The sequence below is a fragment of the Leptosomus discolor genome, chromosome 25, assembly GCF_034619465.1.
Source record: "Leptosomus discolor isolate bLepDis1 chromosome 25, bLepDis1.hap2, whole genome shotgun sequence".
In the NCBI taxonomy this organism is placed as follows: Eukaryota; Metazoa; Chordata; class Aves; order Leptosomiformes; family Leptosomidae; genus Leptosomus; species Leptosomus discolor.
This window is the reverse complement of record NC_141415.1, coordinates 6219049-6238452: the sequence shown is the minus strand read 5'-3', so window position 1 is coordinate 6238452 and position 19404 is coordinate 6219049. Positions and strand designations below refer to the sequence as shown.

At 51.9% G+C, this 19404-nt stretch overlaps 1 protein-coding gene across 1 annotated transcript in view; it reads right to left on the bottom strand.

Annotated features, from left to right (window-relative positions):
* SKAP1 (src kinase associated phosphoprotein 1) overlaps window positions 1-19404 on the bottom strand; it is a 155657-nt gene that overhangs the window by 23110 nt on the left and 113143 nt on the right. The window contains exons 5-9 of the mRNA XM_086478049.1: window positions 5639-5719; window positions 4638-4721; window positions 3055-3179; window positions 2258-2321; window positions 1317-1484 (exon numbers count right to left, since the gene is read on the bottom strand). Coding sequence (XP_086334175.1) covers window positions 1317-1484; window positions 2258-2321; window positions 3055-3179; window positions 4638-4721; window positions 5639-5719 — 522 coding nt within the window. The remainder of the gene's footprint in view (window positions 1-1316; window positions 1485-2257; window positions 2322-3054; window positions 3180-4637; window positions 4722-5638; window positions 5720-19404) is intronic.

The following is a 19404-nucleotide window of genomic DNA, read 5'->3' as shown; positions in this document are numbered from 1 at the left end:
GGCAGGTCGGCTCCAGCTCTTTGGAGATGTTCTCCACCCTGGAGAAGGAGCAACGGTGGGGTCTGTCCTTAAACCAGCTCCTACCAGCGCTGCCCTTAGCCGCGTGTGGAACGACCCTCACGTCTCCTCTCTGCTCTGTAGTCGGCGCTGGCAGCGAGGCGTCGGGCACAGCTGCCAAAGCAGCCGGGGATGCTGGAAGCCCTCGGCCTGACAGACCATCAGCGCCTCGCACACACCAGCCCCGGGGGCCACCACGCTGAGGCTCCTGCTGAGCTCAGCGATCGCCGTAGGTACACCCGGAGGAAGAGAAAGCTGCTCCCCAACGAGCTGAGGATGTCAACGGAGGAAGGGAAGGTCGTGAAGGAAAGATGAGAGACGGAGAGAGGCTGAGGCTTTGCTCAGGCAGCCCCGGAGCCCCAGCTCTGCTCCCGGCAGCTGTCTGGATGCCACTTGCAAACCGCTGAGCAGACATTTCCTTTGGCAGCAATAACAAGACAAAGATCTGGGGTGCCATAAAACTTTCTGGTGCATTTAATATATTTTTTTTAATCACTCCAAATATAAAGTTCTGAAATAAATAAGAAGAAACGAGGACCTATTTTGCATCTCCGAACACAGCCACCAAGGGACCCCGCTCTCGGGGTTGGGGAGCAGAGCTGGGTGACCCCAACCTCAGCGCAGAGGCAGGACAGCACACGGGTTTGCAGAAGGCGCGGGTGACCTGATGGCCAAGCCCCGGGGCATGTCACACCACGGTTGCTGCTATAAAGGTAAGAAACGTTGCAGACCGTGTCACCCTCGCAGGCTCTTTGGTTCTGTGCCAGGAAGATGGCTCCTGGCTCCTTTAGCCAGCAGCCGCTGCCCTGCTACCTCCAGGCCACGTGCACCGTTAGTGAAGAAGCCCTAGTCTTTAATGCAGTTATTTTATCATCTCTTGGAAGGCCAGTAATTGTGTTACAGCCCTGACTGCATGCCCAGAAGGGAGCATTTTCATCATCTAAACTCTCATTTTCCAGGTAACACAGCCCAGAGATTCCACTCTCGGCAAACTTAATATTATCTGAGCTGAACGGCGCATGACCTCTAAAAGCTGCCTCACCTGCACTCACAAACCCTCCTCCAGAACAGAAAGCGTTTGCTCTTGTGGTCCATCAACCAGCCTGAACAAGGAAATGTGGTCAAATCTTTGACTTATGGGTCCATTAACCTCAGCAGAGCCAGAGACGTTCATTCCCGTCAACGTGTTGTGTGGCCAAGGTCTCCTCCCATGTTTGCAGGGCTAAGGCTAGGGGATGGCTCAGGTTTTGGTTGCTCACCTGGCAAAACCTCGTAGATGTCATCCTCTTCCATCTCAACATGTGGCTCATCCTGATTCAGGGTGGTATTGTGGGATGCTGTGTTGACAGAGTCGGAGCTGTCCACGTCATTGTAGGGCTCTTCTTCGTCCTCTTCATCATCATATGGGATAGTGAGGGAGCTCAGGTCTGGCAGGAGAGAGCAAAAGCATGGTGAAAAAGAGCAAATCATTGTACCAGCTGGATGCTGGTACGTTCGGTGAGTTGAAATCAAGTAGCAAAGCCTGTGCCACTGTACTTTGGGCTCACTATGGACCTTGTAGGGAGTGAACTGTCCCCTTGCTTGGCCCATGAGCACCTGGTGTAAAGAAAACGGAAGCTGAGAATAGGCTAAACCAAAGGAAAAGCCCACGAAAGGGTGGCAAATGCCAGAGGACAAAGCCAAATTCAACAAGTGTCTCAAGGAACTGACCCCATTCCTGGGCAGCTGCCTCTGGTTCCCAGAGGGTTTCCACACGCAGCGCTGGAGTCTTGTCTCAGTATTGCTGGTCTCAAACTGGAGCAACTCCAGTGGAGCCAAACCCCATCCTTCATCAGCCAAGGACAGAACAGCAGATCTGCAACCTTGGCAGTAAGGAGCGATTCCCACCCTTTCCTTGTCCTACTTGGTGACACTTGTGGCCTTTGTGTGATCCTCTAAAAGCAGCCAAAAGCTCTCGAGTTGAACCCAAATGCCTGTGGGCTCCAAACAACCACTTCTTTTTAACCACCTGCTCGAAAAAGCAAAGCCCTGGATCCTCTCTTCAGCTAAGAGGAGATGCTGGGACCCCAGCAAGGTCCTGGCAATGAGCACAAGCCCACCCACTGCTGGAGGGAGCAGCCCAGGCTGGGTGGGAAGGTGCTGCCAGGATCTGCCCAAAAAAAACAGGGCACGTTGGCTTGGGCCAAGCTGCCAGACTCACCCTTTAGGAGGAACTGGATCTGATCCACCCAGTCTTCAGCCTCTGCTGGGCTTGGGGCTGTGAACTGGAGAGAGGTTCACCTGTTACTGTGCTGGTTCTCATGTGTAGGAAGAGGAAAAAGGTCTGCAGGTAGAACAGGGGATGGAGATCCTGGATCTGCCATTCTCTACCCCGTGACTTTGGGGAAGCCATGTCACTTCTTTATCTCCCTATTCCAAACAGGGAAACAGAAGCGGAACAAAGCTAGACTATCCCAGAGGAAGGCTGTCAAGCCTAATTCATTAAAATAATTCAGATGAAAACCACAATCCCCACTGAACAGACTACACTGACTCTGAACCAAGGCTCTACATCCAAAATCTCCCTGAAGCTCAGGAAGACTCTCACACGCACTTTGCAGACTGGGCCAGGTTTTCCCTTACCCCGGTTTTTACCCTCCCCTCTGGACGCTCAACAAGCCAAAAGTTTAAATTTAACCTCGCTCTGAGTTGCGTGTTTAAAAATGGCCTTTCCAAACCCCAATCCTCTGCTGCTTCTCCCTTAACCCTTGCGCCCCACAAGCGCAAAGAGAGCCCAGGATCACTCTTGTGCCAAGGGAAAGCCCACGCTGAGATGACCTGCCAAGAAGGAGAAGCATCGGCACCTTCTGCGGTGCTGCTTGGCTTGTTTTACCGCGGGGGCTGGAGATTCACAGCCTCCCCAACCCTGCAGCTCCAGCCTGCACCCCAGACCTGGGACCGGGTGCTTTTTTGGCTACAAACCAGCGCAGAAGGTCCGTTTCTTCCCGCAGTTCCTACCTCGTAGGTGCGTTTGCCAGGGCAGGTTAACTCGAAACAGCATCTTTTTCGAGCGTCTTTGCGCAGGTGAAAAGCCAGCCGGGCACTATAGTGCTCGATGGAGAAGTTGCCTTTAGGTTGCTTGCCTGAAAGAAGAGAAAGATGCTAAATCTGGAGTTTGCATCTTTTTCGCAAGCTCACGGTTCCTCTGGGTGGTGCAGATGTCTGTGGAAACTGAGGTACACCCCATGTCACTGGGAAACAGCCAGAAAAAACCCACCCCTTCAGTCTAAGCCTGTCCACCCCCACGAAATCCAAAGGGAATATTATAAAATCTTCATAAAGACACAGCAAAGAGGATGCCCTTTCGAGCCTCAAGGGATTGCGAACCGCCAGCGCAAGGTTGTCGGGGTCAGAGGGCTGCAGGAGATGAGCTGGTTGTAATGAAGCAGAGACCACTGTGTACTTGGGGAAATATGAGACCGATGATTATTCTGCTGGTAAGGCATTAACGGGCTGGTGTACAGGAAGAAACGCTTAGTGGGGCCTTTGAGAATTGGCCTACGGATCTTGCCGACGCACATGCGTGGCCGGTGTCAGCCAGGATGGAGAGAGGGAACTCACTGCAGCCATCTGAGGCGGCTTTATTTGCGCCAGCTCATTATTTCCTTGTGAATCTTCTCGAGGAAGGGTGGGGGTACGATTGAGGCGGTTGCTCTGAACCTTTTTTTTTTTTTTTCTTTTGATTTGCAGATCCTTAAGAAACTTCCAGGGGTGAGGTCAAGCCCTACATAAGGATTTCAGCCCATCGATAACAGGTTTGCTTTACTCTGTTGTCTTCTGGAGACCGTTGGGAAGCTCACAACCGCTCGTCCCTCGCAAAAAAACAACCGAATATCAACCCTTGGCTTCAACACCTCCTTCTGCTAGCAGCTCGTACCCCCGCCAGGGTGAGAGGAGTTGGGAAGCTTGTTTGGAGACAAAACGTCCTCGGAGATGCTCAGACAAAGGATGTAGAAGAAGGACAAAGACCCAACTTCATCCCCACGACCCACTGGGGTTTGCTCCTGTCCTAGCTGCAGACTGGTGGCTGGAAACCAAGGATGTACGGGTGTATTTGTTCAGATGTTTTCCTGCCGTATTGCTGGATGGGTGGAACAGAGGAAGGCCATATATCTAATCATGCCAAACTCTGTTGGAGATATTAGCTGTCTGTTTATATGTACCTGATGGAGCGTGACTGCAAAATATTTATATACACTGACACATGGATTATATACTGTCTCTTAGGGGGTTGAAGCCCAGCTGATGGCTAATGGAAAACTCAGTACACCATTTTATTTACACACAGCTCTGTTCCTGTGTCTCTTTTCTCTTGTTCCACCCCTATAAAGGTGTTTGGGGGTAGGGGGAAGCAAGCCGAGATCTGCCTTTCTCGAACCTGCGTGTTATGCCTTCGTAGGGAATAACAGCCTTCCCATGGTACACGCTTTTCTCTTGTCAGGTATCAGCCTATCCTTCAGCGAGGGCTCTCCCCTTCTCTTTTCCAGCCCTCAGCCACCACCCACAGGTTGGGGACCAGAGGCCGATGTCTCACCACTTACTTTTCTCATTAGCATAGTAGTAGAAGGTCTTCCTGTTGAGGACACACCACCGCTTCTGCCACTCTGACCCAAAAAAGCTGTGCTCTAGGGAGAAAAGGACAGCAAAAGGGTAAAAAAAATTACTCATTTCTGTTCTTTCACTGTATGCTTCAGATGAATATCTAGGGGAAAGAAGATTTTTTTGTCCTAACAAAACCCTGGGGATTTCTGGCACAAAATTGAGGCAAGCAAATTTAGCTACAAAACCACAACCAAGTAAGGGAAAGCCAACCTGTCCTACCAGGCTGGAGCCCTGCAAGCCTTCCCCAGCAATCCAGGCAGGCTTGGCTCAGCCGAGCCGAGCTTCTATGACCCCTAGTCCTGCTAAATGGGAGGAAACACAGCTTTGGGTTAAACCTCCCTAATGGAAGTTTAAGCAAATGTCTTTTACTCTGTAATTGGAGCAAGCTAAAACATGCACAGGGCCGGTTATACAGCTCAGCTGACGGCCATGAGGAAAAAAGGGCTGTTCTTGCCTCATACCACCTGTCATACAGTAAATAAATCAAGATAAAATCTGAGTGATGAGGAAATAATTTGTAGCTTTCACAAGAGTCAGTAAAATCAAGATAAACCTGAGGCTGACTCACAGTCCTTATCTCAACTTGCTAATGTGTGTGATGCTACGAACTACCTTGTCTTCACCGGGATTTTATCCTCATTAGGTATTGCTCGTTAGAAGGGCACATCTTGCCTTAGAGGACTGGGCTGCTGCTTAATTCAATTTCTGGGTTTTAATCTTTGGGCAGTTTGATGATCTGCAAAAGAGAATAAATACAGGCTGTGCCCTCCCTGTCTGTGTGGTGCCTAAGAAAAGCCTGAAAGGTTCTGCATGTGCCTACAGATAAATCTGCAGAAAAGATGCATTTTCCTGTTTGTTCTTCAGCTGAAAATTTGCATTCTTGGTAATTCTGAGGTGACATCCCCAAAGCTTATCTTACGATGTACTAGTCAAGCCTTACCTCGGGACCTCTTCTCCAGATATCCTTGCTTCAAAACGTTCCCTGTATCTTGCACAGACCTCGGTGTGATCTCCTCCAGTCCTACAGAGAGCAAAGCAGAGGAAAGCGTTGGGATTTCCCATCCCCACAGCCCCTCAGCGCAATGTTTTCAGCCCCTTTCTCTGCAGAAGCAGCCTGGGAAGGCAGACCAGTGGCTGGAGGTGAAAATCATGGTCTATCACGATCTCACCAGCTATTCCCAATCCTGGCTGCAGGCTCCCAGAGGTCCTCAAGGAAACCAGGACCAAATTCACATAGCTACAGAGACCCACCTTCAGCAGGCTGAGGCTGGTGCTCCTCTGAGGGGCTGATGCTCAGCCCTTCGCCCCCAGCCAAGGCTCTCTGGGAGGCTTTGGCAGCAGGCAGGACCTGGCCAGGTTTATGGACTTGGAAAACAGGATCCCCTTGTCCGATGTCTGGTCTAACTCAGACCATGGCACCTCACTCCAGGCTGGCGACCGGACCCTGCGGCCGTGGAGGGGCTCTGCCACTCAATACACAAGGTGATGGCCACGTCTCATCCCCAAAACCATCAGGGCCAGGACGTCCCCAAGCCATGGATTGCTGCTGAGAAGATCTTCCCCTCCTCTCTTGCCCATCTCCTGCCATCATACCTTGTACTAAAACATAATAAAAAATTACTAAATGTCACTAATCGCCTCCCCAGTGCTCAGCCTTGGCAGCCTTTTCAGTATGAATAATTTCCCAGAATCCCAGGTCACAGGAGATTCTCCTGTTTTCTTGGCGTGTCTCACTAACATCCAACTCTCGGCCAAATCCATCCCCCCCCATCACCTCCCTCATTCACGGGCTATTTTCATTTTTGTGTTTTATAGGCTGCAGACTCTGAGCTCGCTATAAATCCTCTGCAAGTGGGTCTCGGGACGACAAAGACACACAAAGTTTGGGTTGGTGGGAAGGATCCCCTACGTCTGTCTGCCCTGCTGGCTGGAAACTGGATCCTTCACAGCCCAAATCCTTGGTTTGGGCAAAGCTGTCCGAGGTGATTTGGATTAAAGGAAGCCCGGGGTGCTGTGGGCTTGCACCTCTGCGGTGCCTGGAGGATACGGACAGCCCCTTCCCGCACGGAGAGGACTCATTTCTCTCCAGTACGAGCTCAATTCTGACTCTGCTCCGGAGAAATGCACCACGGCAGCTTCAACGAGGATGGAAAGGAGCAGGGTTTCACCTTCAGCACAAGCAACTCACCGCACAAGCGGTCGGGGAGCTGAGGGGAAATCGAGACCTTCCTGCAAATAGAGCTGAACATCGGGTTTACTGTTTTTCTTATAATGAAAATAAACAAGGATGCTGAAAAGGACCGAAATTCTCTTGCAGGGTTCAGACTGGCCAGCACCAGCTTTTTCCCAACGTGGGAGATGTGCGGAATAACACCCCCAGGAGTTCCTGCACCCTCCCCGTGCGCTGGACACCCTTGGAGATGGGACCCTGCACTCCCTCAGTCCCTAACAGCACTCGCCACCCTCTTAAATTTGGGGATGGGGCTTTGCAGCGGGCAGCCCGTCAGCCCCAGACGGGTGGGCAGAGTAGCTGTGAGCAGGGACCACAATGTCCCCTGCGCTGCCACCTCCCGGGACACCAACGTGGCATCCCTCCTCCGTGCACAGGTGAAGGCGCCTGCCCGGCACAAACGTGCTCAGGTTTTTCTCTAGCGATGCTGAGCATCTGCCTCGTAAAAAGGCGCATTGTCTTCTCGAATCCACACCCTGACCCTTTTCGTTAATGCAAATCTGAATGTCATTTTATGGGACATTTATAAATATGAAAATGGGACGGTGCTGCCGGGTGCACGGGGGGACCCTGCGAGTATGAATATTACATTAATGTGCCCAACGCCAGCTCGCTGATCCCGCTGGCAGGAGCATAAAAAATGCTTGAGTGAAACTTTTATTTAGACGTTAAGAATCCAGGCCCCAGCGGGGTGACAGAGGCAGCCCCGGCGAGATCCCATCAGTGCGAGCGCTCGAATTGAATTACCCAGGGGGGAAGGCAGGAGCTGCGAGTGCTGCTTCGCTTATTTAATTTCATTTACTTCCAGTACATTATCAGCATGGGGCTTCCCTCTGCCCCCGTTCCCCCAAGAAAACTGGCTGCAGAAATCGCCGGTGTGCAGGATGAGGCTGTTGCTTGAGCCGAGGCAGGGATGAGTCCGGCCATCCTGATCCTCCTCAAGCTGTGCTTTCTGCTCTTTCCTCAGTTGCCCACAGAGATTTGGGGGCTGTGCAAGGGCCTTTTAGACACCCCGAAGAGCAACCGAAGTGGGGAAGCAGCACAGATGTGATGGGAGCCAGCGACCGCCTCTTCCAGTCCTGCATCTTCTCTCTTCTCCCATCATTTCTCGGTGCTTGCAGGACCCCTGGGGTAGCTACCGCTTTCTCAGTTGTGCTTTGCCCTATGTGAGATCAACTTGCCATGTAAGCAGATCCCAAGTTTCAGGTAATTTGTGGCCCTGGGTCCCAGGATCCTCTGGGCTGGCAGCTCCCTGGGGCTGGGGCACCTCTAGGGCATCGCCTCTGAAACACCATCAGGAGCCCAAATCTCTCCCACTCTGCAAGAGACACCGTGCCTCAGTTTCCCACCAGGAAAATCAGAATGAAAGGAGACTCCCTTCTTCTTAAATACTCGGCGGCTGCTCAGATAAACTGATACAATTAAGGAGGGGTTGCAAGGGCTGATTCGATTGCACGGGGCTCTGGAAATTTTAAGTTTTACAGAATATGACACGAAGCTGGCAGCTGTAACCTGTGTGCTGCACGCAGCCTCTCTAATGCAGCCCTGCTAACGCAGAGCTGAGAAGATTAAATCTGTGCGAGGTGGGTGAGCGGAGGGGACGCTGTGCTCGCGGCTCTGCCTGGCTGCAGGCGGGGCTGGGGCTATGTGGGGTGTCCCCATCCCTCCCCATGTCCCCAGCCCCTAACAACAATCCAGATGGCTTTTGCTAGCAGCAAATAGCTAAATTAACCTGCAAAGACGGTCCCTGGGGCTTTTTAGTCCTTTAAACCATCCTAATGAACACCTAGAAGATCCAGAGTGGCTAGAGGGAGCCCAGCCCCAGCAAGCTCTCTGGTTTCTACGGGCAGAGGGTTTATTTGCCCAGGCAACCTCTGCCAGATGCCTCTGCCCCGGGACCACACAGCTGGCAGGTAAACCACAGCTCACCACATCTTCCAGGAGTCCAAGCAATGGAAAAGCCAACGCGCCGCCTGGTCATCTGTTTCCAACCACTAACGGCCATTCACCATTTATAAAAATCAGAGAAAAAAAAAGCCTTAAATTCATCCGTGAGAGACACATCTGTGCTCTCCCAGACACACGGCCCCTCTCCAGTGGCTCCCGGCACGGCGTGGCAGCGCTGTGGCTGTGTTTGGATGGTCTTAGTGGTCCCTTCCACCCTGGCATTGCCCCCAGCCCACCCTTTGCCCAGCAGACGGCTGGTACCAGCAGGGTGTGCTCCACGGCTGAGCCTGATGCGCCCCCCCACCTTCCCCAGACACCTCCCAGTGCCACCAGCGCCTCAAACCCCCTCTCTTCCACCCTCCGCAGCCTCTCAAGCCTGGCTCCCAAGGGAGCTGCTCATCCCCAGGGTTTTTCCCGCAGATGACTTTCCCAGTCGACGACCCACATCGCTCCATCCAGAGCCTCCCATGGAAGGGCTGCGTATTGGCGGCGCTGGGAATAGCTCTGTGCCGTAATCCTGGAGGCCACTTTTCTGCAGAGGATACAAAGCTGTGGCATTCCGGGAGTGGGAGAAAACCGGCTCCAAAAACCCACACCTGTGGATGCAGGAGCAGACACCAGCTCTTTCCCTTCCCCTCTTTATTGCACCTCAACCTTTACTGTGATTTGCACCTCTCAGACGCTGCTGAAGGATGCCGAAGGCTTCACTCCTACACCGGGCTGAACCCAGGACACCAGCCGAGCCTCTGGCATTGCTGACCAAACAGCATCTTTTGGGCAAAGTTTCTAAGGAGTCTGGCTGCCGAGCGCTGTGACCGTTCCACCCCGTCCCTGCCACGTCCTCAAGGACCTCTGGATTTCAGCTCTCGCCCCTTTGGTCTCTGAGTCATGCACACCAGCTGCACAAAATGTCACAGTAGCTGCAGCCAAACATGCCCGGGGGCTGTGTCTGTGCCCACGCTGTCACATCAACCGGCTGTTCAAAGGGATGGAGCACGGAGGCACGACGGTTACAGCTAATTCCCCATCCTCCAGCTTGTTCACCAGGCTCCAACGTGCCAAGAGCAGATTCTGCTCCTGGGGACTTCGCAGGGAACACCCAACTGCATTTCAAACCAGAGCACAATCGGCTGTGATTTCCCAAAGCCCTCCGTGGTGGCTGCGCTCTTTTTCCATTGAAGCTAATGAGAAAAAAAACAATCCGAAAGAGACAAACAACCCCTCCCGCCGCCTTCAAAGCGAGACGGGCTCGGGAAAGGCTGAAAGCTTTTGGAAATCCCACCCACCACCAAGGTCTGCCGCAGCAAACGGGTCCAGGATGTGGGTGCTGGGGCTAATGGCACTAACGGCCCCCGCCGAGCGGCGTTGGTGGGTCTGTTCAAACACAAGTTTCATACACGCAAAAATAAGGAGCCGTTCGTAAGCCAAGCTCCTTTCGGTCCCTGATGGGAGAATAACGATGCCTGTATTTAAACTGTCAGCTTTTTGCAGGATCAAGAGGATCTTCAAAGTGTCTCTCCTTCCTCACATCACGATCCACGCAGGTCCAGATCCCCCCCAAACCCTCTTCCCGGGTACCCTTCATCCAAGGTATCAGCAGGATCTGCCCCACGGTCCAGCCCCTGCGGGAGGACAGGAGTGAGCTTGTCCCCTTGGCTCCAGGCTCTGGCTGATGGAGGCTGGATACGCTGGGCACAGCTGGGCAGGAGCTTTTCAGCGCCGCGGGGATGCTGCAGCCCGGCGGAGAAGCCAGCAATGGGCACAGACTGATGTCCCGGCCAAACGGAGCAGGAGGAGAAAGGCCATCGCAGGAGGAGAGCCACCGTCCACCGGTGTGGACCCCCCAGTCCCTCCTTCCTTGTCCCCCTGCTCCAGGTCACGGCCCATCTCCTCGGTGGCCCCCAGGCCCTCTGTGTCCCTTGGAGACGTTTGCCTCCGCACCTCAGGAATGTCACCTAAACTTTCGGCGCCTTGGACATGGCTGGGGATCGTTTGTAACGATGGGAACGAAATGAGCAACTGTTTCAAAGAAAATGGAGAACTAAACAATTGCCAACGTGGATCACATGAAATAGATCTTGTGCCAGACTAATTTTATTGCATTTTTTTGAGCAGGAAAATAAGAAAGGAGATGAAGAAAAGGCAAAGCATGGCAGAGAAGATTTATTCGGGCTTCAGCTTGACTTTTCAGAAGAGGCTAGTAAGCAAAATTCAGGGCGTAGGCATCCACCCCAGGATAACTACCTAGATTGAAAGCTAGTCAGCAAGCAGGAGGCAGTTGAAAATCAATGGCCACAAATCATCGAGGGGAAATTATCAAGTGAAATATCTCTGTGTTCGGTTGTCCTCAGGCTTAGGAGCCCTTGGATGCTACAAAGCATCCAAACCCAAAGAGCCCATCCAAGAACTGCAGCCAAACCCAGAGCTTCCTTTGGGACAGGCGGAGGAATTGCTAAATGCTCTCTTGTAGCAGCCAGTACAGACCAGTATTGAAGGCAGAAACCAAGATTAACTGGTCCCAGGCAACGGCGGAGGCTTTTGACAAGTGCTGACAGTCAGGAGCGAACACAAAATCCATGGAAGTCGCTCAAGAAAACCACAATTCTCACCTGGGTTTGAAGGGTGCCTAATTAACGGCATTACCCCTAATGTCCTCGTTGGACCGCAATTAATGACCGAACACAAACAAACGGGGGACGTACAGACGGACCTTTGTTAGGTGCTGAGTTAGTGTTGGATTCACTGTTGTTTTTTCAGAGGAGTCCATGACTGTGGTTTTTATGATTGATAAGCAAACAAGAGAAGAGACAGTCAACGGGGTTGACTGTAGATTGGGCTGGGATTTAGCCCAAGAGGGTGGAAAAAACCCTCCAACTTTTATTGGTGGGTTTTTTTTTACTCTGTCTGGAAAATGTAACAGCAAGTTTGAAGTTAAACCAACTTTGCCAAAGGAAGAAAAGAAAAGCGAATTCGAAGAGGAGGCAGAGCCTTTGGCCCAAAAGTTTCCTTCCAAATCACTAAGTCTATAATTGCAAAATAAAAACCACTAAATCTCAATATCTATTTGCACAGCTCATTAGCCAAGGGCTCACACTCAGCAAAGAGGGAGGGGAAAAAAAAAAAACCCTTCAGCACCAAGTGGATTTGGGGAGTTGCTATGGAAACCGGCCCTTCGCAGCCACATCTCGCAAATCCCTGCTCAGATGGGTCTGTCCGTCCACCAGCCTCCCCAGGACGCAATTTTTTAAAGTCCTCTAAAAAAAAAAAAGGGCGTAATGTATGAAATATATAAATATATAATCTGTGTAACTCATTCCCCTGTTATTTCTCTCCCCCAAACATAACATTATGTCAGACATTCGACCTGCTGTGCTACCGGGACAACATGATTTACAACGTGAAAAGGGAAAACCTAAATCATCACGTAATGAAAACATTAAAGTTAATGCATCACAAGTGAGGAATTTATTACCATTAACTCCAATAAACAGTTATAAACCACCCGTCCTTTCCTGTCCACGCGCAGGGACACAGGCGCAGGGACTTCATTAAGCTCAACTTTCTTTTCTTCTTCACTAGACCGCTCATGTGTGCTCCAAGCGGCCACCATTTATTGTTAACTGGACTGGCTCATTTTCCGGGGACTGGCGAAGGTTTGAAGGCCTCATCCATTTCCTTCCACGGGTGGCTCGGTGCAGACAGATGGAATAGGAAAGTTCACGAGACGTGCAGCTCGATGAGTTTATTTAAACGCTGCTGAAATATATGCTTTAACAAAAGCCAACCCTCGCCCTGGCCCTGTACGTCGTTACTCAAGGAGGCTGATGGATAAGTAATAACATATGGGCACGCTGTGCGGTTACACCGGACACCAGCTTACCTCAGGGCGCACTTGGCCAAATATTTGCTTCTCACTGATGTTACGCCACCGCCTTGGAAACCTAAGCCTGACATCTGAAGCCTTAGCGAACCCCCTCCCCGGCGCGAGGGAGGCTGGCGAGGCTGGCTGGTCCCTGCGTGGGACCGTCTCTCCCCGCCCCCCTTTGCCCCCGTAGCGGGTTTCAGGAGGGGTCCCGGGGGGGGGCTTTCAGGGATGGGAGCCGTCGGGATGCAGTAACAGGCACCACCATCCAGCTGTTAACTACCGCCTCAGTCCCGAGATCTTTGCATCAAAATACCGCCGGCTTCAACGGGAGCTGCAGATCTGATCCGTTAACTGCGCTGAGGGGTTCGTTATGGCAGCGCTGCCAACGAGGACTTGAAGGAAAACGTGGTTTTCCCGCAGTGCGCAAATGAGACCCGCTTCCCCCATGTCCCAGCACCCGCAGGGAGGCAGCGCCCGGGAGCTCGAGCCTCGAGCCGGGACCCCACCGCAGCTGCACGAGCAAAGGGACGAGCCCTATGATGACCCGTGCCACACGTGTCCCCTCGTTGCACATTCCGGGGGGGTTTAGAGATGATTTTCCTCTCCCTCAGGGTGAGCGAAAAGAAAATCAGGGGGAGAGTGGGGATGGGATGTGGATTTGGGGGGACCTCGGAGCTGCTGCGTGCTCAAGCTGGACCCTTCCTCCTCCCCGCTGCTCCCCGAGCGAAGGCATCGGTGGTTGTCGATGCAGGTGCAGCTCAGAAACCTTTGCTCCTGCTGCCAGAAGGAAGGCTGCTCGGCCGTCCCCTGGCTCCATTAGACACCCACTTGCGGAGCTAACGGGATCTGCAACATCCATTTCTCCTAATTCCCAACAGAATTCCCTACCGAGGAGCTTCCCACTGGAAATACTTCACCGTCTTGAATTATCTCTGGGGTTTTGGACCATCGCCATGTCCACCCTGTGCTGTGGTAGGAGGTCAGTCCAGAGGGGAGCACGGTGGTTTGGGTCCAGCCCCAGAAATCCCCCTTGACCTTTCTCCCCAAATGGGCACCTGGAAGGGTAAGCCGCTCTGCAGAGGTGTCACAAAGCGGTGGCACCTCCAGCAGACACCAAGTACAATGTGCCTGGACCCTCCTGTGTCCTCCAAGACCGCTGTCCCTCCACATCTTTCATCCATGAACTTTCCTGCCAGGAACAAATGATGAGGACGAAGGGAACCAGAGAGACAACCCGAGATGGGGAACGCCAGGAAGAAAGGCCCCAAGCAGCGAACACAAACTCTCGGTGCCCACAGCAGCATTTGGGACATCTGCTTGGGCTCCGAGGGGGGATATTGGCTTGGAGGGGCCGCCTCATGTTTCGGCATCCTGCTGTACCTCCCCACCAGCACCGTGACACCATGCCCAAGAGCTGCTTGACCCGAGCCCCTCACTGCAGCCACAAATCAATGCAGGAAAATTCCCAAAGGGCAGACGTGATTTTAATTTACAAGGTCTCGGCAAAGCTGCAAAAAGACCAGACACCTGTTGGCTAAAGCCCATCTTGCAGCTTAGGCCTTTGATTCCTATAAAAATTCTGTACCACATAATCGTCAGCCTTGACACAAATGATTCCTATAGATCACTGCGGAAAATCGAGAGGATTTAAGGAGAGAGGAGGGTTAGGAAAAAGTAAAACAAACGACATGCAATTTTTCAAGCGGAAACAATGGCAATATGAAGATATATAGGTGTCAGCCATTCTGTAGGAGGCAGGAGGCTGTGCTCTTTTACCTCTTACAGTGTCACTCTCATGACCTCTACCATTTGAAATGCTTTGATTCCACCTTGCCCAGGGGATCTCTGAGCGCCGGGGAAGAGATGAGGAATGCCCGTGCCTGACCTCACCTCCACATTGTCTAACGACTGACGGCATAAATCAGTTTTTCCCCTCTGCAGACCCAAGTGCCAAGAACCCGTGTGAGAAGGCTGGAAATATTAAATGATTTCCCCGAGGGTTTTCATTGTTACTTGGTTTCTCTCCTGTAACTGTAGAGCTGTGTTTCACATGAAGAACAACTTTCCCCTGAGACCCCAATTTGTGTATAAAATGAACGGGAGGGGGTGGAGAAGAGGGATGCTGGCAGCCAGCATCCACCTGGGAGGGGAGCGGGAGGGACACGAGGAAATCTGCAGCCCAGACTTGCTGTGTTCGTCGTTCCTGGCCTCACGCAAACCAAAACTGGTGCAAGTCCAGTAAAGAGATATAAAGAAGAGGTCCACAAGGCTGCTCATGGAAGGGGTAAGACAGGAGCGAGCGAATCGCAGAGAAAGAACAAAACCAGCCAAGAGGTCTCGGCGTACCTCGGCCTGTTGCCGCCTCGGGAAGACGCCCAGCTTGTGGGATAAAGAGGGATCACAGACCCCACGGCAAGCACTGGAAGCTGCAGCCACCCCAGATGCTGGGGATGCGTCTGCAGACCTCAGAGAAGCACAGCCGCCGCGCGGGCACGGTGAGAGCACAAGCGAGCTGCCTCACCCTGGGCCTTCCCCTGCGGGTATTTTTCTGTCCCTCTAACCCTGATGCTAACACGCTGCCACGTTCTCCCTAGTCACTGAATACCAGGTCAGGCAGAGCCGTTCTGCTGCCTCCTCCTGAATTCAGAGTATTCAGCACCCGACGTGGTCACCCCAAGAAAACTGATGGGAGTTATTCCCTAATTACAAACGGATTTATTTCTCCCAGGCACTAGCCAGTCTGGTACCATCCCTGCAAGAAGCCTCTTCCACAGCCAAATACTCAGTCCCGAGCACTGGAGATGGCAGAGAGAGATTTTAAGAGAGACCTGGGGTAAAAGCGGGGCAGGCAACGGGCTGCGGAGGCAGGAGCAGGCAGCCGGCGGGGACAGGCAGGTGACTGATGGCCATCAAGTTCTGAGTCATGGGTTTGCGTCTGTGCACCCAGATTGGGCAGCAGAACAGCTTGAACCCCCTCCTGAGCCTGCCTGCCAGGGGCATTCCTGCCTGTCCCTGCCCGATCCTGCCCAGCAGGGATGCGCTGGGGGCCGGGGGGGCACCCAACGAGGGGTGCCTTGGGGAGCTGAGCCACGGTGGTTGGTTTTAGTCTTGCTTTCGTGTCCACAGCAAGCTAAGAAGCTTGCCCAGAGAGGTGGTTGTCCAGAGACACAGTAGATGCCCCATCCCTGGAAACACTCCAGGTCAGGCTGGACGAGGCTCTGAGCAGCTTGATCTCACGGAAGACGTCCCTGCTCACCGCTGGGAGTTGGACTAGATGGTCTCTAAAGGTCCCTTCCCACCCAAACTCTTCTGTGATTCTATGACTCTAAGCTAAGAAGTCTTGGGAAATCGAATTGACTTATTTTAGGCACGTCTAACCAAGCTCTTGGCAGCATTTCTCTGGAAAGCAGGCAGTCCAACTTTACCTGGCCGCTGATGCATCATTAGCTGCTATTTGCACAGTGCTTCCCACCCCTAAAACCCCACCGAAGCGCTAAGTGGGATCATTATTCCGTCATTCAAACCCAGCATCACTCTTTAAAACCAAATTTTGCAGGTAATTAGTCCTAACGGCTGTTTGCAATTTAGCCCCTGGTTTGTCTCATCGCAAAAGCGAGTGGAGGCACCTCGGTGGTGGGTTCCTCGGCAGAAGCTCCCCCCCCGCCGCTACCACACTGGTGACGTCCCTCGGGGATGGGAAGCACCGTGGTGGCCCCACGGGCACAGACACCCCCCCCCCCGCCCAACCACCATTTGCTGATGGGTGCGATGGCTGTGGGGTGGGACTGCAGCCAATGAAACCAAGAGGCCAACCAAATCCCCGAGCTCCCTGGCGTGGTTTAAAGGTCCAAATCTGGGGCTGGAAATCCCTGCCTCGTCTGTGCGACTCCTGCAACGATAAGGAAGGTCCTCGCCAGGGCTCGGAGCAGCGAGTGGGAGGAAGCCGCCCTTCCCGTATTCATTAAACTCTTACATTTCAGATGAGTAGCCTGGTTCTCCCACTTCCCTTTCATCTAGGCTCAGGTCTATTTTTTCCTTGCTTCCTACTTCTGAGTAATTGTTAGAAAAGTAAAATCAACAGGTCGTAAAATGATAAAAGCACGTTCTCTGGTAAATCCTCCCCTTGGGCTCACTTCTCCTCTCATTTTACGCTGATAAAATGCCCCTGCCTTCCCTGGAGCCCTCTTGATTTACATCACATACCTTAGATTACGAAAGAAACGTTGATTTTCTGGTATCAACACAACATGAATCTAGACACACCCAGCCTAGCTCTGCCAGTCAAATAAATCAGGAGCAGAGCCAGGAATAGCTTATATACGAGTAATAGAGCTTCAACTACGCCATACAGATACGGTGAGAGCAATCCAACCTCCTTAATGTAGATAGTTATATCCAAATAAAGGTGCTTTATGTCAGTATAAATTATTCTCTTCCCATTTAGGGATGCCTTTCTACAAAATGAATGTGCTAGAGCAACTGCCAATCTGGATACAGATATATTGTTTAGTAAAAAACAAAACCGCCGGCAAACCCTCGCTGAAACACAAGCCGGCATTTGACGGCTCCTTCTCCTGGGCCCAGCACCTTGGGGTCTCCCCGGCCCCTTGGGACACGGTGCTGTCCTGCTCTGGCTCCCTTCCACACAGATCCCGTGGGGATCTGCAGAAAGTGGCGGGTTTGGGGCTTTTTCCCTTTTTTGCCTTTTCGGATGCATCGCCGCCAGTCTGAGCAGGCCAGGACCCCCTTTGCTTCGCACAACGGGAGTGCACCCGAGGGGAGATGGGGACGGGGACACCTTCGGGAGCCACCACCAGGTGGGAGAGATGATCTCCAGAGGCGCCAAATGGATTTCAGACCACACTTAACCTCAGGATTATTTCTGCACGGATTTGACCCAGCCAAGGCGATCCGCGCTGACAGAGGCTCTGCACCACACCCTTTTGTTCGGTTCTAAGTGCCTTACGCTGGTTTTTAGCGTCTTGTCTGTCCACAGCCACGATTAAACACACACAGGGGCCTGACGCGGGACACAAGACAGATGGAGCGGGAGCCTGACGCGACCACATTCCCTCTGCACCATCCCAGGACCTGGGGCTGGGTCTGTCAGGACTGAGGAACCCCTCCCTGAGAAAGAGCTTTTGCCCAGATGCTCTGGCGTTTTGTCCGAGTTTTTTTGTGTTTGGTTTGTTGTTTTTTTTTAATTTTTTATTTTTTAATAAGATGCAAACTCTGCAGAATTGAAAGAGCTTCAGAAATTTCCGAGCGCCTCCTGGTCTCAGTCAGAGAGTGGGGCTTTGGGAGCTGGACTGGATTCCCACCCCTAAGTCAGCCACCGACGTTAGCAGCCCAGCCTGGGCTCCATGTGCAGTCCTCTCGGCTAATTCCCTCGGTTTTCTTCTCCAATCGAGGGGGAGAAATAGGCATTTTCTCCCCGTTGAGCACAAATTGTGGCGGGGACGCGTAGCCGGAGGCAGGTGATGGGAACAACTCCTGCCCCCAAGTCCCCCTTGCCGTTCCCAAGACTTAACTCAACTTCTTCACTCCCGGTGCATCTCCGGAGGACACGGAGCAAGGGCGCATGGGGAGCGTCTGGAGCTCATTAGAGGATCCTGCTTTGGGCTGGTCTGGGACAAAGATGTTTCCTTTTAAAGCCTTGGGCTCCCGCGGGCAGGAGCCCAAGTGATGAAAGAAGCTTTCTGGGTGGCAGCGGTCCCAGCAGAGATGCAGGAACCAGAGCCCTGGGTGGGTTGATTTAACTCAAAGTGATTTAAATCGTCAATTTTCGCCATGATTTAAATCATCGAGCGAGACGTCTTGATTGAAATCGTCCATTTTAATGTTGGTTTGCATTTGTACTTTTTATTCGCTTTCTTAAGGGAAGCTGGTAACCATTAAAACATCTTGATAAAGTTTGCTTTTATGGTAAATTTAACGTTTCTCTTGGCTAACCAGCAGAGCACACTATTTCTATGCAAAAATATTTCGGTCGTTATGTAGCTTAACAAACATTTATTTGGGTACTTAAATTTTGTATTGTGTTACGAAATGGTGAAAGATCAGGTTTTAGGAAGTGATTATTAACTTTTATTCACAGCTCATGTTAAACACTACATGGCCTGAGACTGAAATTCAAATAAAAATATACAAAAGCAATGTTTTGAGTTTTATTGGCAAAATAAATTTACTTTTAACTTGATGGATATATGAAGGGAAAAAATTTAAATCCTATTTAATGTAAAGCTGATTTATTGAACAAAGGAAGTATCGTCAGTAGCGATGGGATGGGGTTTAAGGTTTCTGGTTATCACAGCCTTCCAGTTGGCAGAGCTCATCCTCCCAAGCCTTGTCTCCTAAATTTTGAACAAAACCAGAGGTTGCCTTTCTCGGCCTTCCAGATTTCATCTCTGCATGGGGATGTGAACCAAGCGGCTGCAGTATGTCAAAGTAAAGAAAATATTATCTCTGAGCCTCTGTGTTGTTCAGTCTGGTTTAGGACCTTTCAGAAATCCTGGGACTAACGGGACTCTCCGGTGCCTTGCTAAAGACTTTGGCAAGCGACAAGTTTCAGGGGGTTGTACGTTTTATTTTTGAGCCTTAACAATCCCTTGAAGGCTTCATTTTTAAAGAAAATATCTTCGGGTTTTTAAAGTACACCCACCTG